This window comes from Pseudophryne corroboree, chromosome 7, assembly GCF_028390025.1.
Source record: "Pseudophryne corroboree isolate aPseCor3 chromosome 7, aPseCor3.hap2, whole genome shotgun sequence".
NCBI classification, from domain to species: Eukaryota; Metazoa; Chordata; class Amphibia; order Anura; family Myobatrachidae; genus Pseudophryne; species Pseudophryne corroboree.
This window is the reverse complement of record NC_086450.1, coordinates 2,074,328-2,100,801: the sequence shown is the minus strand read 5'-3', so window position 1 is coordinate 2,100,801 and position 26,474 is coordinate 2,074,328. Positions and strand designations below refer to the sequence as shown.

Genomic DNA, 26,474 nt, shown 5'->3' with positions numbered 1-26,474 from the left:
GTGTTAGTGTGACGTGTGCTGTGAAAGCTGGCTCCCATAGGTGTTAATGGGATGTGTGCTGTGAATGCTGGCTCCCATAGGTGTTAATGGGATGTGTGCTGTGAATGCTGGCTCCCATAGGTGTTAGTGTGATGTGTGCTGTGATAGCTGGCTCACATAGGTGTTAGTGTGACGTGTGCTGTGAAAGCTGGCTCCCATAGGTGTTAATGGGATGTGTGCTGTGAATGCTGGCTCCCATAGGTGTTAGTGTGATGTGTGCTGTGATAGCTGGCTCACATAGGTGTTAGTGTGACGTGTGCTGTGAAAGCTGGCTCCCATAGGTGTTAATGGGATGTGTGCTGTGAATGCTGGCTCCCATAGGTGTTAGTGTGATGTGTGCTGTGATAGCTGGCTCACGTAGGTGTTAGTGTGACGTGTGCTGTGAAAGCTGGCTCCCATAGGTGTTAATGGGATGTGTGATGTGTGCTGTGAATGCTGACTCCCACAGGTGTTAGTGGGACGTGTGCTGTGAAAGCTGGCTCCCATAGGTGTTAGTGGGATGTGTGGTGTGAATGCTGGCTCCCATAGGTGTTAGTGTGATGTGTGCTGTGAAAGCTGGCTCCCATAGGTGTTAGTGTGATGTGTGCTGTGAATGCTGGCTCCCATAGGTGTTAGTGTGACGTGTGGTGTGAATGCTGGCTCCCATAAGTGTTAGTGTGACGTGTGGTGTGAATGCTGGCTCCCATAGGTGTTAGTGTGACGTGTGGTGTGAATGCTGGCTCCCATAGGTGTTAGTGTGACGTGTGGTGTGAATGCTGGCTCCCATAGGTGTTAGTGTGACATGTGGTGTGAAAGCTGGCACACACGTTAGTAAATAACATGGATGCCAGGATATCTGCATTGGCGGCTTATTGTTGCTTACATACGGTGATTGCTTTGTCACTTAGTCTGTACATGGTCATTTCCTTTTTTATGGTCAAGATTTCCTTTCAGAAGCTTGTATAGAATCTGTTAGTAAATAAGCCTCTAACGGTTTATATTTGTTGTGAGCATTTACGCGTGTTGTTATTGATGACAAGCTATGCGTGGTTCCTCACCGCCTGCCTGCCCCCCACCTGCTGTGTTTCAGGGGGACTGTATGTCTGGTGGAGAAGAGCAGACAGAAGTACAAAGCTGCCACGCTGACCGTGGAGTTCATACCCTTCTTTTACCGTGAGTACTGCCGGTGAATGACCGGTAACGGCCTGGTTTCATTGTGTCAGCCTGAAGAACACAATTATTTTCTTTATTATAGAGTGTTTCCAAGAAAGTGAACATCTCAAAGAAAGTTTAAAGTGCTGCTTATTACATCTCTTTGGATCGGTATTATCAGGAGGGCAGGTGAGTGATGAAATGCCCCAGTGACTACGGGAGGTGTATATTATCAGGAGGGCAGGTGAGTGATGAAATGCCCCAGTGACTACGGGAGGTGTATATTATCAGGAGGGCAGGTGAGTGATGAAATGCCCCAGTGACTACGGGAGGTGTATATTATCAGGTGGGCAGGTGAGTGATGAGATACCCCAGTGACTACGGGAGGTGTATATTATCAGGTGGGCAGGTGAGTGATGAGATGCCCCAGTGACTACGGGAGGTGTATATTATCAGGTGGGCAGGTGAGTGATGAGATAACCCAGTGACTACGGGAGGTGTATATTATCAGGTGGGCAGGTGAGAGATGAGATGAGCCAGTGACTACGGGAGGTGTATATTATCAGGTGGGCAGGTGAGTGATGAGATGCCCCAGTGACTACGGGAGGTGTATATTATCAGGTGGGCAGGTGAGTGATGAGATAACCCAGTGACTACGGGAGGTGTATATTATCAGGTGGGCAGGTGAGTGATGAGATACCCCAGTGACTACGGGAGGTGTATATTATCAGGTAGGCAGGTGAGTGATGAGATAACCCAGTGACTACGGGAGGTGTATATTATCAGGTGGGCAGGTGAGTGATGAGATACCCCAGTGACTACGGGAGGTGTATATTATCAGGTGGGCAGGTGAGTGATGAGATACCCCAGTGACTACGGGAGGTGTATATTATCAGGTGGGCAGGTGAGTGATGAGATGAGCCAGTGACTACGGGAGGTGTATATTATCAGGTGGGCAGGTGAGTGATGAGATGAGCCAGTGACTACGGGAGGTGTATATTATCAGGTGGGCAGGTGAGTGATGAGATGCCCCAGTGACTGCGGGAGGTGTATATTATCAGGTGGGCAGGTGAGTGATGAGATGAGCCAGTGACTACGGGAGGTGTATATTATCAGGTGGGCAGGTGAGTGATGAGATGCCCCAGTGACTACGGTAGGTGTATAATATCAGGTGGGCAGGTGAGTGATGAGATACCCCAGTGACTACGGGAGGTGTATATAATCAGGTGGGCAGGTGAGTGATGAGATACCCCAGTGACTACGGGAGGTGTATATTATCAGGTGGGCAGGTGAGTGATGAGATGCCCCAGTGACTACGGGAGGTGTATATTATCAGGTGGGCAGGTGAGAGATGAGATGCCCCAGTGACTACGGGAGGTGTATATTATCAGGTGGGCAGGTGAGTGATGAGATACCCCAGTGACTACGGGAGGTGTATATTATCAGGTGGGCAGGTGAGAGATGAGATACCCCAGTGACTATGGGAGGTGTATATTATCAGGTGGGCAGGTGAGAGATGAGATACTCCAGTGACTACGGGAGGTGTATATTATCAGGTGGGCAGGTGAGAGATGAGATACCCCAGTGACTACGGGAGATGTATATTATCAGGTGGGCAGGTGAGAGATGAGATACTCCAGTGACTACGGGAGGTGTATATTATCAGGTGGGCAGGTGAGAGATGAGATACTCCAGTGACTACGGGAGGTGTATATTATCAGGTGGGCAGGTGAGTGATGAGATGCCCCAGTGACTACAGGAGGTGTATATTATCAGGTGGGCAGGTGAGAGATGAGATACTCCAGTGACTACGGGAGGTGTATATTATCAGGTGAGTGATGAGATACCCCAGTGACTACAGGAGGTGTATATTATCAGGTGGGCAGGTGAGTGATGAGATGCCCCAGTGACTACAGGAGGTGTATATTATCAGGTGGGCAGGTGAGTGATGAGATGAGCCAGTGACTACGGGAGGTGTATATTATCAGGTGGGCAGGCAGAGCCGGATTAAGGGGGGGGCCCGGGGGATACGTACCCCGGGCCCCCCTTTCCAAAAGGGCCCCCTGCCACACCGCAGATCGGATCTCTCTTCCGATCCGATCTGCGGTGCTGTGCTCCTCGGCTCCCGTCCTCACTGCAGCAGCTGCGCACAGACAGGACAGCTGAGCAGAGCGACGGCTCACCTGTCCAATAATGTATGAATGAAACAGCCTGCGTGCCCAGCCAATGACTGAGCGGCAGGCTGCTTCATTCATACTTTATTGGACAGCTGAGCCGTCGCTCCGCTCAGCTGTCCTGTCTGTGCGCAGCTGCTGCTGCAGTGAGGACGGGAGCCGGGGAGCACAGCACCGCAGATCGGATCGGAAGAGAGATCCGATCTGCGGTGTGGCAGGGGGGACGGGAGTGCAGGGCACATACATCCCATAGCGCTCTACCTCCCAACATACCCTACTCCAGTCCCCCCATCATACGCGCACGCAGGGGGGGTTTCCGAGTACCTAGAAACCCCCCCCCCCCCCCTGGCCGCCGATCCATCTGTGCTGCTGGTCGTTTTTTTTGTTTATAGCGTGAGGAACTGACAGGCTGCAGCAGCTCCATCCTTACACAGAGACGCTTGCTGCTTGGTGCCTGTAGAGGGAGCTGCAGTGACAGCGCAGCACACAGCTCCTCTCAGGAGGTACTGTACGTGTATGTGAGTTGTGAGGTGTGAGGTGAAAGAGAAAAAGGCTGGTGAGGGTACTGAGTAGGCAGTGGATGTGTCCAATACACTCATGGAATCCAGGTGGGTGTTAGATACTGTATGTAGGGATTGAAGGAGAGGCCGGTGGTGTGTAATTAAATAGGCTGGCTGGCGGGCAGGGGGGAGGAATGGTGAGGGAAGGCTGTAGTTACTTATAATGGTGTGTGTAGTATGGCATGTGTAGTGTGTGTGTATGCAAAGCATGCTATATGCATCTATAGTGTGTGTGTGTGTGTGTGTGTATACTATGAATGCATGTATACTGTGTATGTATGCTATGCGTATGTATACTGCGTATGTGTGTATACAGTGTGTATGTATGCTGCGTGCATGTATAGTCTGTGTGTATATATGTGTGCTGTATTTTGTGTGTGTGTGTGTGTGTGTGTGCGCGCGCATGCATGTATGCTGTGTCCATGTATACTGTGTGTGTGTGTGTGTTTGTATGTATGCTACTGTATGTGTATGTACGGTGGTCCGCCACTCCTCTGACATTCAAAATAATACTCGAGTGCCCTCTGTAAATAATTATAATCCCGATAAAAAAGTCAGGTGCACTCAGATTTTACCAAAAAACTGTAATGATGCAAAGTCACAGCATATATCCACGTTTCGGGGGCCCGTAGCCCTGACATGTTGATATGCTGTGACTTTGCATCATTACAGTTTTTGGTAAAATCTGAGTGCACCTGCCTTTTTTACTGGGATTATATACAGTATATTCATACACAGTACATGTATACCCACCCACACATATACGTATACAAACACATGAATACATACATGTACGGAAACCCCCCCCATGGAAATCCTGCGTTTGCCACTGCCCATACAATACACCCCATAACCCTCTACCCCTGCCACACACCCTATTCCCCCACATACACCCCATAATCCTCTACACCCCACAGCCTAGTCCCCGTGTTCACCCAAATTCTCTAACCCCACCACACATCCTACTCCCACTGTCTCCCACATTCACACCCCATAAACTCCCTCCTAACCCCCGCACCCGCACCTGGGAAGGGACCTCCTCTGGGATATACAGTGGAGGGACGGGGACCAAAGGGGTGTCAGGTACAGGAGGCACAGGGGAGTGGGTATGTGAGGCTGACAAGGGGCATGGTATACAGCCGACTCTAGGCTTGTGTTGTACCCCACTAGTCCCTGCGAGGCCCTGGGTGTGTGTGTGTGTGTGTGTGTGTGTGTGTGTATGTATATGTATGTATATATATATATATATATATATATATATTCTGCCTTCTCTATTAGGGGCCCCACTCTCTTAAGTGCCCCGGGCCCCCCGTGGTCTTAATCCGGCTCTGTGGGCAGGTGAGAGATGAGATGCCCCAGTGACTACGGGAGGTGTATATTATCAGGTGGGCAGGTGAGTGATGAGATACCCCAGTGACTACGGGAGGTGTATATTATCAGGTGGGCAGGTGAGTGATGAGATACCCCAGTGACTACGGGAGGTGTATATTATCAGGTGGGCAGGTGAGTGATGAGATACCCCAGTGACTACAGGAGGTGTATATTATCAGGTGGGCAGGTGAGTGATGAGATACCCCAGTGACTACGGGAGGTGTATATTATCAGGTGGGCAGGTGAGTGATGAGATACCCCAGTGACTACGGGAGGTGTATATTATCAGGTGGGCAGGTGAGTGATGAGATACCCCAGTGACTACGGGAGGTGTATATTATCAGGTGGGCAGGTGAGTGATGAGATACCCCAGTGACTACGGGAGGTGTATATTATCAGGTGGGCAGGTGAGTGATGAGATACCCCAGTGACTACGGGAGGTGTATATTATCAGGTGGGCAGGTGAGTGATGAGATGCCCCAGTGACTACGGGAGGTGTATATTATCAGGTGGGCAGGTGAGTGATGAGATACCCCAGTGACTACGGGAGGTGTATATTATCACATGGGCAGGTGAGTGATGAGATGCCCCAGTGACTGCGGCAGGTGTATATTATCAGATGGGCAGGTGAGTGATGAGATGAGCCAGTGACTACGGGAGGTGTATATTATCAGGTGGGCAGGTGAGTGATGAGATACCCCAGTGACTACGGGAGGTGTATATTATCAGGTGGGCAGGTGAGTGATGAGATACCCCAGTGACTACGGGAGGTGTATATTATCAGGTGGGCAGGTGAGTGATGAGATACCCCAGTGACTACGGGAGGTGTATATTATCAGGTGGGCAGGTGAGTGATGAGATACCCCAGTGACTACGGGAGGTGTATATTATCAGGTGGGCAGGTGAGTGATGAGATACCCCAGTGACTACGGGAGGTGTATATTATCAGGTGGGCAGGTGAGTGATGAGATACCCCAGTGACTACGGGAGGTGTATATTATCAGGTGGGCAGGTGAGTGATGAGATACCCCAGTGACTACGGGAGGTGTATATTATCAGGTGGGCAGGTGAGTGATGAGATACCCCAGTGACTACGGGAGGTGTATATTATCAGGTGGGCAGGTGAGTGATGAGATACCCCAGTGACTACGGGAGGTGTATATTATCAGGTGGGCAGGTGAGTGATGAGATACCCCAGTGACTACGGGAGGTGTATATTATCAGGTGGGCAGGTGAGTGATGAGATACCCCAGTGACTACGGGAGGTGTATATTATCAGGTGGGCAGGTGAGTGATGAGATACCCCAGTGACTACGGGAGGTGTATATTATCAGGTGGGCAGGTGAGTGATGAGATGCCCCAGTGACTACGGGAGGTGTATATTATCAGGTGGGCAGGTGAGTGATGAGATACCCCAGTGACTACGGGAGGTGTATATTATCACATGGGCAGGTGAGTGATGAGATGCCCCAGTGACTGCGGCAGGTGTATATTATCAGATGGGCAGGTGAGTGATGAGATGAGCCAGTGACTACGGGAGGTGTATATTATCAGGTGGGCAGGTGAGTGATGAGATACCCCAGTGACTACGGGAGGTGTATATTATCAGGTGGGCAGGTGAGTGATGAGATACCCCAGTGACTACGGGAGGTGTATATTATCAGGTGGGCAGGTGAGTGATGAGATACCCCAGTGACTACGGGAGGTGTATATTATCAGGTGGGCAGGTGAGTGATGAGATACCCCAGTGACTACGGGAGGTGTATATTATCAGGTGGGCAGGTGAGTGATGAGATACCCCAGTGACTACGGGAGGTGTATATTATCAGGTGGGCAGGAGAGTGATGAGATACCCCAGTGACTACGGGAGGTGTATATTATCAGGTGGGCAGGTGAGTGATGAGATACCCCAGTGACTACGGGAGGTGTATATTATCAGGTGGGCAGGTGAGTGATGAGATACCCCAGTGACTACGGGAGGTGTATATTATCAGGTGGGCAGGTGAGTGATGAGTTACCCCAGTGACTACGGGAGGTGTATATTATCAGGTGGGCAGGTGAGTGATGAGATGAGCCAGTGACTACGGGAGGTGTATATTATCAGGTGGGCAGGTGAGTGATGAGATACCCCAGTGACTACGGGAGGTGTATATTATCAGGTGGGCAGGTGAGAGATGAGATACCCCAGTGACTACTGGAGGTGTATATTAGGTGGGCAGGTGAGTGATGAGATACCCCAGTGACTACGGGAGGTGTATATTATCAGGTGGGCAGGTGAGTGATGAGATACCCCAGTGACTACGGGAGGTGTATATTATCAGGTGGGCAGGTGAGTGATGAGATGAGCCAGTGACTACGGGAGGTGTATATTATCAGGTGGGCAGGTGAGTGATGAGATACCCCAGTGACTACGGGAGGTGTATATTATCAGGTGGGCAGGTGAGTGATGAGATACCCCAGTGACTACGGGAGGTGTATATTATCAGGTGGGCAGGTGAGTGATGAGATGAGCCAGTGACTACGGGAGGTGTATATTATCAGGTGGGCAGGTGAGTGATGAGATACCCCAGTGACTACGGGAGGTGTATATTATCAGGTGGGCAGGTGAGTGATGAGATACCCCAGTGACTACGGGAGGTGTATATTATCAGGTGGGCAGGTGAGTGATGAGATGTCCAATTTTGAAAATACTGTAGCATGAGGGAAGGCCATATGCTCGCAGAACATGGTGGTTGAACTACATACATACCTACCTACCTGCATACATACATATTGTGCGTACATACCTACCTGCATACATCTATGTAGACACTGGTATACAGCTCTCCTCAGGAGACAGAGGCACCTGCTGGCCTGTTACACATTAGTCTGGCCTTCTGTCTGTTGCAGCGGAACGCTCTGCAGGTCATTTCCCCGGCCACCATGGAAGTTCTGATGCGAGTGCTGGCAGATTGCGACACGTGGGACGAGCGGGACCCAGAAGAAGTGAGCCGCAAGGCAGAACTGACCCTGAAGTGCCTGACTGAGGTGGTGCACATTCTCCTGGTCAGCAGCTCCGACCAGCGGCAGGTGGAAATCAGCACCATCTTAGAGAATTACTTCAAGCTGCTGAACTCTGACCACTCTGCGTTACCGAGCGGGCGAGGGTCCCGGCAGTGGGAGAGCAGGTTCATCACACTACAGATAAAGATGCTACGTAAGTGCCCCCTTCTCTCTCCTGTTTCTCAGTCCCTCAGCTGGTGTAATGGGAAAGTGTGCAGTTGCCTTTAGCAACCAGATTTCTGTATGTCTGTCTTTTTCTTTGTAATTGCGCTTCATGCTGACCGAACCGGGACTAAGTTCACATTATGACAGTGTTCCCCGGAATCTGCTTCCCTGCCTTATAGTGTACCCAGCCTGGTGCTCCACTGTCTCCCTACTCTAGTGGAACCAGTCCTAGCTGCAGCACAGTCCATTATATGTATTGCCTGCCTTTGACTTTACAATGAATGGCGCTTGCGGTGTGTGGCCCCCTGGTGGCCTGTGCTGGTACTGCATGCACAGCAGATGTGACGGAGATGACTGTATGGTCCAGGGTTCTGTCTTCTGCTTGTGTAGTGTGTGGGATAATGCTTGTGTAGTGTGTGGGATAATGCTTGTGTAGTGTGTGGGATAACGCTTGTGTAGTGTGTGGGATAACGCTTGTGTAGTGTGTGGGATAACGCTTGTGTAGTGTGTGGGATAATGCTTGTGTAGTGTGTGGGATAATAGGATTTTGGTACTTACCAGGTAAATCCTTTTCTTTGAATCCATAGGGGGCACTGGAGTACTCTTGGGATATGGACGGGCGTAGCCGAACAAAGGCACTGAATATTCAAATTTAGGACTCTCCCCCCTCCATATCCCCGAGTACCTCAGTGTACTTTGTCAGTGTTTTTTACTGAGCGAACAGGATATAGAGAGGTTGACAATGGAGAATACCTATAACATAACGGACAACAACAAAGTTGACCCATAACCTTATTGTCAACTAAACAGTTGACACCATAACCATAACATAACGGACAACAACAATGTTGACCCATAACCTTACTGTCAACTAAACAGTTGACACCATAACCGATAGAAATTTATAATTTGAACCAATCGGTGAAAATGTGTTATTATAAGCTCCTCTGAGCTTAATATTAATCAAGTAAACTTGTTACCCTAAGCTCCCTTGAGCTTAAAACAACCCAGGTAAAACTGCTCTGGGTGGGCGTCCAGTGCCCCCTATGGATTCAAAGAAAAGGATTTACCTGGTAAGTACCAAAATCCTATTTTCTTTATCATCCACTAGGGGTCACTGGAGTACTCTTGGGACGTACCAAAGCTTCCCTCGTGGGCGGGAGAGCTGTTTGATACTTGTAACAGTAGGCAGCCCAAAGCTATATGCTGATGGCGCCACCATTCATAACGTGTAAACGTGCACAAACGTGGTGCACTAAAGGCTATGTAGCCGCGTCGTAGACGCTCCACGACCCGCTGGGTCTGACATTCCCACAGAACCTGTGGGATGAGCTATTACTAACATAGGCGATTGTAACTTAGCCTTAAAGTAAGCCTGACTTGTAGTCATTATTATTATCCAACTGGAATAATGTCTGCTGAGAAACTGGCTAACCCCAGTTGGCAGTATCATAGAGAACCAACAACGTATTCATATCACGTACTGTAGACGTTCGGGACATATATAAACGCGTAATGCGTGTACCACATTCAGAATTCTAGAATGTGCTGTCCACACAAAAACCACTAATGGTATATTGATGTGAAGAATACGAAAGCGAATTCGTCCTGAGAAAACTGAAATACGGTGGCTTGGAATACAAGGCACCCAAATATGAAAACAAAAACCCTTTCCGAAGCCAAGGCTAGAAGCCAAGGCTATAAGAAAAAAAGTGAGAAACTTAATTCCCATTTGTTGAAAAGGTCCAAAATATGAAAACTGTAAGAAATCTGAACCCCACCTCCAGTCGCCTGGCGCTGTAGGTGGGATAAATAGAGTCTGAACTTTGATGACACCTTGTAGAAATGTGTGTACAGACGCAAATCGATGCAACCGTCTTTGAATATAAGTTTACCACACCGATACCTGCACTCCTAGTGTAGATCAACGCAGTTTTCCATCCCACCCCGTTTAACAGAATACGGGTAACTTGAAGGATGATGTTGTAAACTTCCGAGGTTTACAACCTATGTAAGCACACGAAATTTTGTAATAATGAGCTGCCTTAAGCGGCTTACAAGTTAACATGGTTGGTATAACCGATACTGTAATGCTCTATTTCTTAAGAGGGCGGTCTGAACCCTCACCCCGTCAACCGCAAGTGCGGTACATAGATAATAGGTACATAGGTAACTCTGGGTAAAAGAACGTTCCCTGATGTAACAGTTTGAACGTATTATGAGCGGGCCAAGATCGTGTGCAAGTATTCCTTGGAAATTCGAGAAGCAAGCTTTTCCGAAACCCTTGAGATACCACCAGTATGACTGTGACGAACTGTCTTATGATCCGTTTTAGCAACGGAGAGAGCAGCGGAAACTGGTGGAGCCAGATACACGATGCTGAATGACCACACGAATGTGAGAAACTCCACCGCCACTGCCCTTGTGATCTGTCGTTCTGTACACATACTGAGCGTTTGTAATTGTGGCGAAATGCCATCATGTATACCTGAGGGTAACCCCTTGTGTGGACTCACATATGAAACACCTCTGGATTTAATGTCCAGTTTTCAGGATCCAAATCCTGACGGGTGAGATCATCTGTCTAAGAGATGTCCACTCACGGAATGATCTCTTGACATTTTCACATAATGGTGTTCTGAGCCATTGAGGATTTGAGTCACATGCCGCATTGCCATGCGGCTTCTTGGTTCTCACTGGTTGTTGTGTATGCAACTGCCGTTGCCTTGTCTGACTGTTCCTGGTTAGACTGAAAGCGAAGCATGTATTGCATTGTAAAATGCACGTAGTTCCAGGACCTTTTGCACATAGTTCCAGGACCCTTATTGACAGCAATCTGTCGTGATTTTGGAACCTTTGTCGCTGATATTATTTAACTACAACTCCTGAACCTCTGCGACTCTAGTCCAGAGTATATACCCCCTCGCCCCTCTGTGGGACACGCAAGTGAAGGGCGGCGAACTAAATCGCTTCGAAACACATCATTATTCTTAACAGGTGAATACACCAATGTACCGCTAGTGTGCGTGTTTTGCACTAATTACTAGCTGTACATTTGTCCTTGCTGGTGTAGTAGGTAAAAGTCTTTGATTTACCGTATTTATAATCTTACCTAAGAATTAACATCATTTAGACGGAATTAGATGCGATTATTTTTGAACTTGATCTGCTACCTCAGTCTATTTTAGTAACGCAAGTTAGAGGAACTTTGTTGAGACAGAGTCCTTATGGAGCAGATCATCTAATATAAAGAAAACTCTGTTGAGACAGAGTTCTTATGTGAGATGAGCTATCATCACCAACATCACTTTGGTAAATACCCGAGGCGATAAGAAACAGTAGACCTGACATGGTTAATGTTGTGGCGATTAGCAAACGCTAGAACCTGTGATAAACCAACCAGAATGGATATGGCTGCAATATGCAAATACTAACCGCAGAAAATCCATTTCCCACTGCAGTAAGTGACTTGTGTTTGGTTTTGCTCAAACAGAGAGAAATAAGTCACTCTGACTCTGTTGGTGTACCACTGCCTGTTATAAAGACAGCTGAAAAGCAGCAGAGACTAAATGGCAACATGCCAAACTGTTCGACAGAGGCAGTTTCGCCCTTTAATCTGTAAATAGCTGAGACAACCCTGAGTTGAAGTTTTGAAACCTCGCAAATGTAACATGTAAACACGCGGTTCCACAATTGGAAAAGAGGTCATCAAACCACTGGCTTGCTGACTGTAGCGTCTTGTTTACAAGGCGTGACTGTTTTGTACCACCGCTTATAAGGGATAAAACGCCGTTTGCATTTTGATACTGGATGCGTAATGAGTGTATCAAATTTAGGAGCAAACAAGCTCTGGCCTTGTCGCGCTTAACTAGCGACGATGAAAGTAACCGGCGTTAGCAGAAGCTTTACAGATATACTCTGTAGCTTATTTTAACAGCGATCGTCATTGTTTATACATAGATTATAGTAACCCAAATGTATCCTGGGTTTTTATAAAGTTTGACAGACACGCATTTACCAATAGCGGTCAAAAACCCCCGCACTATCTGATTGCTGGACTAATGTTCCCTTCTCACACGTAGTTATCGGTGTGAGATTTGACATAACATTGTGCATTTAAATTATAATACCAGTAAAATAAACAGTCTGGTACCCAAAGGGACTTTGGCCGTTTTGGAAAGACTGTCTTTTGTTAGAGCTGACGGATTCACTTCCGAGACACCGTTACCGCTCTTTTAATTTGAATTGCCAACGTAAGCCTTTAAAATTATTTCTAGTCTGCACTAGAGCCTTGCTCGCTATGTAGACCGACACCACAATAGGCAACAGACAGACACTTGTGTGTAATATCTATATATGTTATTGTTGAACATATTAAACTGATGGTTGTTTCTCTCTACTGAAACTTTAGTAAAAAACAAAAGATTTATTCGATGTGAAGAGAAACTAGAGTTGTGAAAAGCAGTTCACATGGGCATATGAAACCCGAACCAAATTCCTACTAACCCCCCTGCGCCTCTGGTGGCTTAGAGATGTAGGGCAGGAATGTTCTAGAATTATGTAGAAATACAGATTACATGGCTAACTTATGTAAAACCTGAACCAAAAATTCCCACCAACACCCCTGCGCCTCCTTGTGGAGTAGAGGTGTATGGCTGGAATGTTCTGGAATTATAAACTGGAAAAACAGCAATGATTAAAATGGCCGTTATGCCATGCTTTCACAGAAAATCACAGTACCGGTTACCTGCTGCAGTGTTAGTATAGGCTTAATAGCCTATTATACAGTTAATATAGGCTTAATAGCCTATTATACAGTGATAACACAGGTGTAGGATACAGTAAAATACATGCATTTAATTAGCCTCCATTAATATGAACACTGCCTGCAGTGACTGTTATTATCTTGCAGCCTTAACAGAAAATAACAGAAAACATGGTTAAACCTGCAATAGGTTAAGCCACTGATAGCCTATTGCCAGCCAAAGCCTCATATATATATTATATATATATAAAATGTGCTTAAACATATAATCACAGTCCATACTGATATTATACCCAGTCTCCCTGCCAGCAAAAAGCTTCATTATATATTATATATATAAAATGTGCTGAAACATCAGTTTTATACTGATGTTATAGGCCATTACACTGTTGAAAACGCTGCCTATTGTTAACCCATGCAGCCTTTGCTGCTGCTATGGGCATTACTCCCCCTCCCCCCTCCTGCAGCTGCGCTGCTTGTGAGGTAATGTTACCTGCAGCGTACGGGGAGCGGGTGCAGGGAGAGTAGGAGAGCGCTGTGTATAGCGCCGGGGAGCCGTCCGGAAGAGCGGGCGGCGCCTTCCTACTCCGGTTAGCGGCGTGCGGTGTCCTTACTGGAAGAGCGGCCGGCGTCCGTGAGTGACGTGCGGCCGCTCTGTTAGCACACGGAGTCTCGGCGGGGCCTCTTCCTCCCTGTAGTGGTGCCGGGCAATCAGCGCTGTGAGAGCGGCCGGCGTCTGAGTGACGTGCGGCCGCTCTGCGCGTAGCAGGACCCCTTCAGCGGCGGCTTCAGCGGCGGGGTGAGGGGTCCACACCAAAGCACGGCGAGCCAACTCACTGCTGGGCTTCCGACAGACGGGATGCTGCTGTCTGCATCCCGTCTGCCAATAACACATACTGATTGCATATAAAACTCAAGTTGCAGCACACCTTTCTCTGGGACTTACTTGGTTACAGTATCACCTTCCCACACAGCAGGGCGGCAGCGTGAGCTGACCGCCCTGACCCCACCATACCTTGTGCTGCTGTAAGCTCTGTCCATGTGACGGCTTTCATCCTGGCTGTGACGGGCTTCTGTCTGTAAGCTCCGTTTCAGCCTCCAGCTTCTCATCTTGGCTGTGACGGGGCTTCTGCTGTAAGCTCCTTGCAGCTGTAGTTTCTTCCAGCTCTTTGTCTCATCCTGGCTGTGACGGAGCTTCTTTCTGTAAGCTCTGTTCAGCTTGCAGGAGACAGTGGCTGCCTGTGGCTGTGAGGGTGCTCTTTGTGAGTACCGACACGCCATGCGCTGTCTTATAGCGCCTGTGGCTGTGAGGGTGCTCTTTGTGAGGACCGACACGCCATACGCTGCCTTGCAGCGGCACCATCCCGGACCCATGTTTTTCCAGAAACTGGGACGGGAAGTGTAAAAATTAAAAATAAAAATAAAAATTAATAAAATCTTCTGAAAAATGCCGATGTTCATGCTGTGAGCACCGAAAAAACACTGACAAAGTACACTGAGGTACTCGGGGATATGGAGGGGGGAGAGTCCTAAATTTGAATATTCAGTGCCTTTGTTCGGCTACGCCCGTCCATATCCCAAGAGTACTCCAGTGACCCCTAGTGGATGATAAAGAAAATGCTTGTGTAGTGTGTGGGATAATGCTTGTGTAGTGTGTGGGATAATGCTTGCGTAGTGTGTGGGATAATGCTTGTGTAGTGTATGGGATAATGCTTGTGTAGTGTGTGGGATAACGCTTGTGTAGTGTGTGGAATAACGCTTGTGTAGTGTGTGGGATAACCCTTGTGTAGTGTGTTGGATAATGCTTGTGTAGTGTGTGGGATAACGCTTGTGTAGTGTGTGGGATAACGCTTGTGTAGTGTGTGGGATAACGCTTGTGTAGTGTGTGGGATAACGCTTGTGTAGTGTGTGGGATAACGCTTGTGTAGTGTGTGGGATAACGCTTGTGTAGTGTGTGGGATAATGCTTGTGTAGTGTGTGGGATAACTCTTGTGTAGTGTGTGGGATAACGCTTGTGTAGTGTGTGGGATAACGCTTGTGTAGTGTGTGGGATAATGCTTGTGCAGTGTGTGGGATAACGCTTGTGTAGTGTGTGGGATAACGCTTGTGTAGTGTATGGGATAACGCTTGTGTAGTGTGTGAGATAACGCTTGTGTAGTGTGTGAGATAACGCTTGTGTAGTGTGTGGGATAACGCTTGTGTAGTGTGTGGGATAACGCTTGTGTAGTGTGTGGGATAACGCTTGTGTAGTGTATGGGATAACGCTTGTGTAGTGTGTGGGATAACGCTTGTGTAGTGTATGGGATAACGCTTGTGTAGTGTGTGGGATAACGCTTGTGTAGTGTATGGGATAATGCTTGTGTAGTGTATGGGATAATGCTTGTGTAGTGTATGAGATAATGCTTGTGGGATAATGCTTGTGTAGTGTGTGGGATAATGCTTGTGTAGTGTGTGGGATAACGCTTGTGTAGTGTATGGGATAACGCTTGTGTTGTGTATGGGATAATGCTTGTGTAGTGTATGGGATAACGCTTGTGTAGTGTATGGGATAACGCTTATGTAGTGTATGGGATAACGCTTGTGTAGTGTGTGGGATAACGCTTGTGTAGTGTGTGGGATAACGCTTGTGTAGTGTGTGGGATAACGCTTGTGTAGTGTGTGGGATAACGCTTGTGTAGTGTATGGGATAACGCTTGTGTAGTGTGTGGGATAACGCTTGTGTAGTGTGTGGGATAACGCTTGTGTAGTGTGTGGGATAATGCTTGTGTAGTGTGTGGGATAACGCTTGTGTAGTGTGTGGGATAATGCTTGTGTAGTATATGGGATAACGCTTGTGTAGTGTATGGGATAATGCTTGTGTAGTGTGTGGGATAATGCTTGTGTAGTGTGTGGGATAACGCTTGTGTAGTGTATGGGATAATGCTTGTGAAGTGTATGGGATAATGCTTGTGTAGTGTATGAGATAATGCTTGTGTAGTGTATGGGATAATGCTTGTGTAGTGTGTGGGATAATGCTTGTGTAGTGTGTGGGATAACGCTTGTGTAGTGTGTGGGATAACGCTTGTGTAGTGTGTGGGATAACGCTTGTGTAGTGTGTGGGATAACGCTTGTGTAGTGTGTGGGATAACGCTTGTGTAGTGTGTGGGATAACGCTTGTGTAGTGTGTGGGATAACGCTTGTGTAGTGTGTGGGATAACGCTTGTGTAGTGTGTGGGATAACGCTTGTGTAGTGTGTGGGATAACGCTTGTGTAGTGTGTGGGATAACGCTTGTGTAGTGTGTGGGATAATGCTTGTGTAGTGTGTGGGATAACGCTTGTGTAGTGTATGGGATAACGCTTGTGTAGTGTATGGGATAACGCTTGTGTAGTGTATGGGATAATGCTTGTGTAGTGTATGGGATAATGCTTGTGTAGTGTATGGGATAATGCTTGTGTAGTGTATGGGATAATGCTTGTGTAGTGTATGGGATAATGCTTGTGTAGTGTATGGGATAACGCTTGTGTAGTGTATGGGATAACGCTTGTGTAGTGTATGAGATAATGCTTGTGTAGTGTATGGGATAACGCTTGTGTAGTGTATGGGATAATGCTTGTGTAGTGTATGGGATAACGCTTGTGTAGTGTATGGGATAACGCTTGTGTAGTGTGTGGGATAACGCTTGTGTAGTGTATGGGATAATGCTTGTGTAGTGTGTGGGATAATGCTTGTGTAGTGTGAGATAACGCTTGTGTAGTGTGTGGAATAACGCTTGTGTAGTGTGTGGGATAACCCTTGTGTAGTGTATGGGATAACGCTTGTGTAGTGTGTGGGATAACGCTTGTGTAGTGTGTGGGATAACGCTTGTGTAGTGTGTGGGATAAAGCTTGTGTAGTGTGTGGGATAACGCTTGTTTAGTGTGTGGGATAATGCTTGTGTAGTGTGTGGGATAACGCTTGTGTAGTGTGTGGGATAACGCTTGTGTAGTGTATGGGATAATGCTTGTGTAGTGTATGGGATAAAGCTTGTGTAGTGTATGGGATAACGCTTGTGTAGTGTATGGGATAATGCTTGTGGTATAATGCTTGTGTAGTGTATGGGATAATGCTTGTGTAGTGTATGGGATAAAGCTTGTGTAGTGTATGGGATAATGCTTGTGGTATAATGCTTGTGTAGTGTGTGGGATAACGCTTGTGTAGTGTATGGGATAACGCTTGTGTAGTGTATGGGATAACGCTTGTGTAGTGTGTGGGATAACGCTTGTGTAGTGTGTGGGATAACGCTTGTGTAGTGTGTGGGATAACGCTTGTGTAGTGTGTGGGATAACGCTTGTGTAGTGTATGGGATAACGCTTGTGTAGTGTGTGGGATAATGCTTGTGTAGTGTGTGGAATAATGCTTGTGTAGTGTGTGGGATAATGCTTGTGTAGTGTATGGGATAATGCTTGTGTAGTGTATGGGATAATGCTTGTGTAGTGTATGGGATAATGCTTGTGTAGTGTATGGGATAAAGCTTGTGTAGTGTGTGGGATAATGCTTGTGTAGTGTGTGGGATAATGCTTGTGGGATAACGCTTGTGTAGTGTATGGGATAAAGCTTGTGTAGTGTATGGGATAACGCTTGTGTAGTGTGTGGGATAACGCTTGTGTAGTGTGTGGGATAATGCTTGTGTAGTGTGTGGGATAATGCTTGTGTAGTGTGTGGGATAACGCTTGTGTAGTGTGTGGGATAATGCTTGTGTAGTGTGTGGGATAATGCTTGTGTAGTGTATGGGATAATGCTTGTGTAGTGTATGGGATAATGCTTGTGTAGTGTGTGGGATAATGCTTGTGTAGTGTATGGGATAACGCTTGTGTAGTGTATGGGATAATGCTTGTGTAGTGTGTGGGATAACGCTTGTGTAGTGTGTGGGATAATGCTTGTGTAGTGTGTGGGATAATGCTTGTGTAGTGTATGGGATAATGCTTGTGTAGTGTATGGGATAACGCTTGTGTAGTGTATGGGATAATGCTTGTGTAGTGTGTGGGATAATGCTTGTGTAGTGTGTGGGATAATGCTTGTGTAGTGTGTGGGATAATGCTTGTGTAGTGTGTGGGATAATGCTTGTGTAGTGTGTGGGATAATGCTTGTGTAGTGTGTGGGATAATGCTTGTGTAGTGTGTGGGATAACGCTTGTGTAGTGTGTGGGATAACGCTTGTGTAGTGTGTGGGATAATGCTTGTGTAGTGTATGGGATAATGCTTGTGTAGTGTGTGGGATAAAGCTTGTGTAGTGTATGGGATAATGCTTGTGTAGTGTATGGGATAAAGCTTGTGTAGTGTATGGGATAATGCTTGTGTAGTGTATGGGATAAAGCTTGTGTAGTGTGTGGGATAATGCTTGTGGTATAATGCTTGTGTAGTGTGTGGGATAACGCTTGTGTAGTGTATGAGATAATGCTTGTGTAGTGTGTGGGATAACGCTTGTGTAGTGTGTGGGATAATGCTTGTGTAGTGTGTGGAATAATGCTTGTGTAGTGTGTGGGATAATGCTTGTGTAGTGTGTGGGATAACGCTTGTGTAGTGTATGGGATAATGCTTGTGTAGTGTATGGGATAATGCTTGTGTAGTGTATGGGATAAAGCTTGTGTAGTGTATGGGATAATGCTTGTGTAGTGTGTGGGATAATGCTTGTGGGATAACGCTTGTGTAGTGTATGGGATAAAGCTTGTGTAGTGTGTGGGATAACGCTTGTGTAGTGTGTGGGATAACGCTTGTGTAGTGTGTGGGATAACGCTTGTGTAGTGTGTGGGATAATGCTTGTGTAGTGTGTGGGATAACGCTTGTGTAGTGTGTGGGATAACGCTTGTGTAGTGTGTGGGATAACGCTTGTGTAGTGTGTGGGATAACGCTTGTGTAGTGTGTGGGATAACGCTTGTGTAGTGTATGAGATAATGCTTGTGTAGTGTATGGGATAACGCTTGTGTAGTGTGTGGGATAACGCTTGTGTAGTGTGTTGGATAACGCTTGTGTAGTGTGTGGGATAATGCTTGTGTAGTGTGTGGGATAATGCTTGTGTAGTGTGTGGGATAACGCTTGTGTAGTGTGTTGGATAACGCTTGTGTAGTGTGTGGGATAATGCTTGTGTAGTGTGTGGGATAATGCTTGTGTAGTGTGTGGGATAATGCTTGTGTAGTGTGTGGGATAACGCTTGTGTAGTGTATGGGATAAAAGCGTAGTGTATGGGATAATGCTTGTGTAGTGTATGGGATAAAGCTTGTGTAGTGTGTGGGATAATGCTTGTGTAGTGTGTGGGATAATGCTTGTGGGATAACGCTTGTGTAGTGTATGGGATAAAGCTTGTGTAGTGTATGGGATAACGCTTGTGTAGTGTGTGGGATAACGCTTGTGTAGTGTGTGGGATAATGCTTGTGTAGTGTGTGGGATAATGCTTGTGTAGTGTGTGGGATAACGCTTGTGTAGTGTGTGGGATAATGCTTGTGTAGTGTGTGGGATAACGCTTGTGTAGTGTGTGGGATAACGCTTGTGTAGTGTGTGGGATAACGCTTGTGTAGTGTGTGGGATAATGCTTGTGTAGTGTATGGGATAACGCTTGTGTAGTGTGTGGGATAACGCTTGTGTAGTGTGTGGGATAACGCTTGTGTAGTGTGTGGGATAATGCTTGTGTAGTGTATGGGAAAATGCTTGTGTAGTGTATGGGATAACGCTTGTGTAGTGTATGGGATAACGCTTGTGTAGTGTGTGGGATAATGCTTGTGTAGTGTGTGGGATAATGCTTGTGTAGTGTGTGGGATAATGCTTGTGTAGTGTGTGGGATAATGCTTGTGTAGTGTGTGGGATAATGCTTGTGTAGTGTGTGGGATAATGCTTGTGTAGTGTGTGGGATAACGCTTGTGTAGTGTATGGGATAAAGCTTGTGTAGTGTATGGGATAATGCTTGTGTAGTGTATGGGATAATGCTTGTGTAGTGTATGGGATAAAGCTTGTGTAGTGTGTGGGATAATGCTTGTGTAGTGTGTGGGATAATGCTTGTGGGATAATGCTTGTGTAGTGTGTGGGATAATGCTTGTGTAGTGTGTGGGATAATGCTTGTGGTATAATGCTTGTGTAGTGTGTGGGATAACGCTTGTGTAGTGTATGAGATAATGCTTGTGTAGTGTGTGGGATAACGCTTGTGTAGTGTGTGGGATAATGCTTGTGTAGTGTGTGGAATAATGCTTGTGTAGTGTGTGGGATAATGCTTGTGTAGTGTGTGGGATAACGCTTGTGTAGTGTATGGGATAATGCTTGTGTAGTGTATGGGATAAAGCTTGTGTAGTGTATGGGATAAAGCTTGTGTAGTGTATGGGATAATGCTTGTGTGTGTGTGGGATAATGCTTGTGGGATAACGCTTGTGTAGTGTATGGGATAAAGCTTGTGTAGTGTGTGGGATAACGCTTGTGTAGTGTGTGGGATAACGCTTGTGTAGTGTGTGGGATAATGCTTGTGTAGTGTGTGGGATAACGCTTGTGTAGTGTGTGGGATAACGCTTGTGTAGTGTGTGGGATAACGCTTGTGTAGTGTGTGGGATAACGCTTGTGTAGTGTGTGGGATAACGCTTGTGTAGTGTGTGAGATAACGCTTGTGTAGTGTGTGGTATAATGCTTGTGTAGTGTGTGGGATAACGCTTGTGTAGTGTGTGGGATAACGCTTGTGTAGTGTGTGGGATAATGCTTGTGTAGTGTGTGGGATAACGCTTGTGTAGTGTGTGGGATAACGCTTGTGTAGTGTGTGGGATAACGCTTGTGTAGTGTGTGGGATAACGCTTGTGTAGTGTGTGGGATAACGCTTGTGTAGTGTGTGAGATAACGCTTGTGTAGTGTGTGGGATAACGCTTGTGTAGTGTGTGGGATAACGCTTGTGTAGTGTGTGGGATAACGCTTGTGTAGTGTGTGAGATAACGCTTGTGTAGTGTGTGGGATAACGCTTGTGTAGTGTGTGGGATAACGCTTGTGTAGTGTGTGGGATAACGCTTGTGTAGTGTGTGGGATAACGCTTGTGTAGTGTGTGGGATAACGCTTGTGTAGTGTGTGGGATAACGCTTGTGTAGTGTGTGGGATAACGCTTGTGTAGTGTGTGGGATAACGCTTGTGTAGTGTGTGGGATAACGCTTGTGTAGTGTGTGAGATAACGCTTGTGTAGTGTGTGGGATAACCCTTGTGTAGTGTATGGGATAATGCTTGTGTAGTGTGCGGGATAACGCTTGTGTAGTGTATGGGATAATGCTTGTGTAGTGTGTGGGATAATGCTTGTGTAGTGTGTGGGATAATGCTTGTGCAGTGTGTGGGATAACGCTTGTGCAGTGTGTGGGATAACGCTTGTGTAGTGTGTGGGATAACGCTTGTGTAGTGTGTGGGATAACGCTTGTGTAGTGTGTGGGATAACGCTTGTGTAATGTGTGAGATAACGCTTGTGTAGTGTGTGGGATAATGCTTGTGTAGTGTGTGGGATAACGCTTGTGTAGTGTGTGGGATAACGCTTGTGTAGTGTGTGGGATAATGCTTGTGTAGTGTATGGGATAACGCTTGTGTAGTGTGTGGGATAATGCTTGTGTAGTGTGTGGGATAACTCTTGTGTAGTGTATGGGATAACGCTTGTGTAGTGTGTGGGATAATGCTTGTGTAGTGTGTGGGATAATGCTTGTGTAGTGTGTGGGATAACGCTTGTGTAGTGTGTGGGATAATGCTTGTGTAGTGTGTGGGATAATGCTTGTGTAGTGTGTGGGATAATGCTTGTGTAGTGTGTGGGATAACGCTTGTGTAGTGTGTGGGATAATGCTTGTGTAGTGTGTGAGATAACGCTTGTGTAGTGTGTGAGATAACGCTTGTGTAGTGTGTGAGATAACGCTTGTGCAGTGTGTGGGATAATGCTTGTGTAGTGTGTGGGATAATGCTTGTGTAGTGTGTGGGATAACGCTTGTGTAGTGTGTGAGATAACGCTTGTGCAGTGTGTGGGATAATGCTTGTGTAGTGTGTGAGATAACGCTTGTGTAGTGTGTGAGATAACGCTTGTGTAGTGTGTGAGATAACGCTTGTGCAGTGTGTGGGATAATGCTTGTGTAGTGTGTGGGATAACGCTTGTGTAGTGTGTGAGATAACGCTTGTGTAGTGTGTGAGATAACGCTTGTGTAGTGTGTGAGATAATGCTTGTGTAGTGTGTGAGATAACGCTTGTGCAGTGTGTGAGATAACGCTTGTGTAGTGTGTGAGATAACGCTTGTGTAGTGTGTGAGATAACGCTTGTGCAGTGTGTGGGATAATGCTTGTGTAGTGTGTGGGATAACGCTTGTGTAGTGTGTGAGATAACGCTTGTGTAGTGTGTGAGATAACGCTTGTGTAGTGTGTGGGATAACGCTTGTGTAGTGTATGGGATAACGCTTGTGTAGTGTGTGAGATAACGCTTGTGTAGTGTGTGGGATAATGCTTGTGTAGTGTGTGGGATAACGCTTGTGTAGTGTGTGAGATAACGCTTGTGTAGTGTGTGAGATAACGCTTGTGCAGTGTGTGGGATAATGCTTGTGTAGTGTGTGGGATAACGCTTGTGTAGTGTGTGGGATAACGCTTGTGTAGTGTGTGGGATAACGCTTGTGTAGTGTGTGAGATAACGCTTGTGTAGTGTGTGAGATAACGCTTGTGTAGTGTGTGAGATAACGCTTGTGCAGTGTGTGGGATAACGCTTGTGTAGTGTGTGGGATAACGCTTGTGTAGTGTGTGAGATAACGCTTGTGTAGTGTGTGAGATAACGCTTGTGCAGTGTGTGGGATAACGCTTGTGTAGTGTGTGGGATAACGCTTGTGTAGTGTGTGAGATAACGCTTGTGTAGTGTGTGGGATAACGCTTGTGTAGTGTGTGAGATAACGCTTGTGTAGTGTGTGAGATAACGCTTGTGTAGTGTGTGAGATAACGCTTGTGCAGTGTGTGGGATAATGCTTGTGTAGTGTGTGGGATAACGCTTGTGTAGTGTGTGAGATAACGCTTGTGTAGTGTGTGAGATAACGCTTGTGTAGTGTGTGGGATAACGCTTGTGTAGTGTATGGGATAACGCTTGTGTAGTGTGTGGGATAACGCTTGTGTAGTGTGTGGGATAACGCTTGTGTAGTGTGTGAGATAACGCTTGTGTAGTGTGTGAGATAACGCTTGTGTAGTGTGTGAGATAACGCTTGTGCAGTGTGTGGGATAATGCTTGTGTAGTGTGTGGGATAACGCTTGTGTAGTGTGTGGGATAACGCTTGTGTAGTGTGTGAGATAACGCTTGTGTAGTGTGTGGGATAATGCTTGTGTAGTGTGTGGGATAACGCTTGTGTAGTGTGTGAGATAACGCTTGTGTAGTGTGTGAGATAACGCTTGTGCAGTGTGTGGGATAATGCTTGTGTAGTGTGTGAGATAACGCTTGTGTAGTGTGTGAGATAACGCTTGTGTAGTGTGTGAGATAACGCTTGTGCAGTGTGGGATAATGCTTGTGTAGTGTGTGGGATAACGCTTGTGTAGTGTGTGAGATAACGCTTGTGTAGTGTGTGAGATAACGCTTGTGTAGTGTGTGAGATAACGCTTGTGTAGTGTGTGAGATAACGCTTGTGCAGTGTGTGAGATAACGCTTGTGCAGTGTGTGAGATAACGCTTGTGTAGTGTGTGAGATAACGCTTGTGCAGTGTGTGGGATAATGCTTGTGTAGTGTGTGGGATAACGCTTGTGTAGTGTGTGAGATAACGCTTGTGTAGTGTGTGAGATAACGCTTGTGTAGTGTGTGGGATAACGCTTGTGTAGTGTATGGGATAATGCTTGTGTAGTGTGTGAGATAACGCTTGTGTAGTGTGTGAGATGACGCTTGTGCAGTGTGTGGGATAATGCTTGTGTAGTGTGTGGGATAACGCTTGTGTAGTGTGTGGGATAACGCTTGTGTAGTGTGTGAGATAACGCTTGTGTAGTGTGTGAGATAACGCTTGTGTAGTGTGTGAGATAACGCTTGTGTAGTGTGTGGGATAATGCTTGTGTAGTGTGTGGGATAACGCTTGTGTAGTGTGTGGGATAACGCTTGTGTAGTGTGTGAGATAACGCTTGTGCAGTGTGTGGGATAATGCTTGTGTAGTGTGTGGGATAATGCTTGTGTAGTGTGTGGGATAACGCTTGTGTAGTGTGTGAGATAACGCTTGTGTAGTGTGTGAGATCACGCTTGTGCAGTGTGTGGGATAATGTTTGTGTAGTGTGTGGGATAACGCTTGTGTAGTGTATGGGATAACGCTTGTGTAGTGTGTGAGATAACGCTTGTGTAGTGTGTGGGATAACGCTTGTGTAGTGTGTGGGATAACGCTTGTGTAGTGTGTGGGATAACGCTTGTGTAGTGTGTGAGATAACGCTTGTGTAGTGTGTGAGATAACGCTTGTGTAGTGTGTGAGATAACGCTTGTGCAGTGTGTGGGATAATGCTTGTGTAGTGTGTGAGTTAACGCTTGTGTAGTGTGTGGGATAACGCTTGTGTAGTGTGTGGGATAACGCTTGTGTAGTGTGTGGGATAACGCTTGTGTAGTGTGTGAGATAACGCTTGTGTAGTGTGTGGGATAACGCTTGTGTAGTGTGTGGGATAACGCTTGTGTAGTGTGTGAGATAACGCTTGTGTAGTGTGTGAGATAACGCTTGTGTAGTGTGTGAGATAACGCTTGTGTAGTGTGTGGGATAACACTTGTGTAGTGTGGGATAACGCTTGTGTAGTGTGTGGGATAACGCTTGTGTAGTGTGGGATAACGCTTGTGTAGTGTGTGGGATAACGCTTGTGTAGTGTGTGGGATAACGCTTGTGTAGTGTGTGGGATAACGATTGTGTAGTGTGTGAGATAACGCTTGTGTAGTGTGTGAGATAACGCTTGTGCAGTGTGTGGGATAACGCTTGTGTAGTGTGTGGGATAACGCTTGTGTAGTGTGTGAGATAACGCTTGTGTAGTGTGTGAGATAACGCTTGTGTAGTGTGTGGGATAACGCTTGTGTAGTGTATGGGATAACGCTTGTGTAGTGTGTGAGATAACGCTTGTGTAGTGTGTGGGATAACGCTTGTGTAGTGTGTGAGATAACGCTTGTGTAGTGTGTGAGATAACGCTTGTGTAGTGTGTGAGATAACGCTTGTGCAGTGTGTGGGATAATGCTTGTGTAGTGTGTGGGATAACGCTTGTGTAGTGTGTGGGATAACGCTTGTGTAGTGTGTGAGATAACGCTTGTGTAGTGTGTGGGATAATGCTTGTGTAGTGTGTGGGATAACGCTTGTGTAGTGTGTGGGATAACGCTTGTGTAGTGTGTGGGATAACGCTTGTGTAGTGTGTGGGATAACGCTTGTGTAGTGTGTGGGATAACGCTTGTGTAGTGTGTGGGATAACGCTTGTGTAGTGTGTGGGATAACGCTTGTGTAGTGTGTGAGATAACGCTTGTGTAGTGTATGGGATAACGCTTGTGTAGTGTGTGGGATAACGCTTGTGTAGTGTGTGGGATAACGCTTGTGTAGTGTGTGGGATAACGCTTGTGTAGTGTGTGGGATAACGCTTGTGTAGTGTGTGAGATAACGCTTGTGTAGTGTGTGGGATAACGCTTGTGTAGTGTGTGGGATAACGCTTGTGTAGTGTGTGGGATAACGCTTGTGTAGTGTGTGAGATAACGCTTGTGTAGTGTGTGGGATAACGCTTGTGTAGTGTGTGGGATAACGCTTGTGTAGTGTGTGGGATAACGCTTGTGTAGTGTGTTGGATAATGCTTGTGTAGTGTGTGGGATAACGCTTGTGTAGTGTGTGGGATAACGCTTGTGTAGTGTGTGGGATAACGATTGTGTAGTGTGTGGGATAACGCTTGTGTAGTGTGTGAGATAACGCTTGTGTAGTGTGTTGGATAATGCTTGTGTAGTGTGTGGGATAACGCTTGTGTAGTGTGTGGGATAACGCTTGTGTAGTGTGTGGGATAACGCTTGTGTAGTGTGTGGGATAACGCTTGTGTAGTGTGTGGGATAACGCTTGTGTAGTGTGTGGGATAACGCTTGTGTAGTGTGTGGGATAACGCTTGTGTAGTGTGTGGGATAACGCTTGTGTAGTGTGTGGGATAACGCTTGTGTAGTGTGTGGGATAACGCTTGTGTAGTGTGTGGGATAACGCTTGTGTAGTGTGTGGGATAATGCTTGTGTAGTGTGTGGGATAATGCTTGTGTAGTGTGTGGGATAATGCTTGTGTAGTGTATGGGATAACGCT

The 26,474-nt window shown here is 46.6% G+C and overlaps 1 protein-coding gene across 3 annotated transcripts in view; it reads left to right on the top strand.

Moving 5' to 3' along the window:
- Positions 1 to 26,474, top strand: part of NBEAL1 (neurobeachin like 1) — a 410,517-nt gene that overhangs the window by 93,474 nt on the left and 290,569 nt on the right. For all 3 annotated transcript variants that reach the window (XM_063932593.1, XM_063932592.1, XM_063932594.1), the window contains exons 7-9: positions 1,109 to 1,191; positions 1,274 to 1,359; positions 8,165 to 8,471. In XM_063932593.1, the coding sequence (XP_063788663.1) occupies positions 1,109 to 1,191; positions 1,274 to 1,359; positions 8,165 to 8,471 (476 nt within the window). The remainder of the gene's footprint in view (positions 1 to 1,108; positions 1,192 to 1,273; positions 1,360 to 8,164; positions 8,472 to 26,474) is intronic.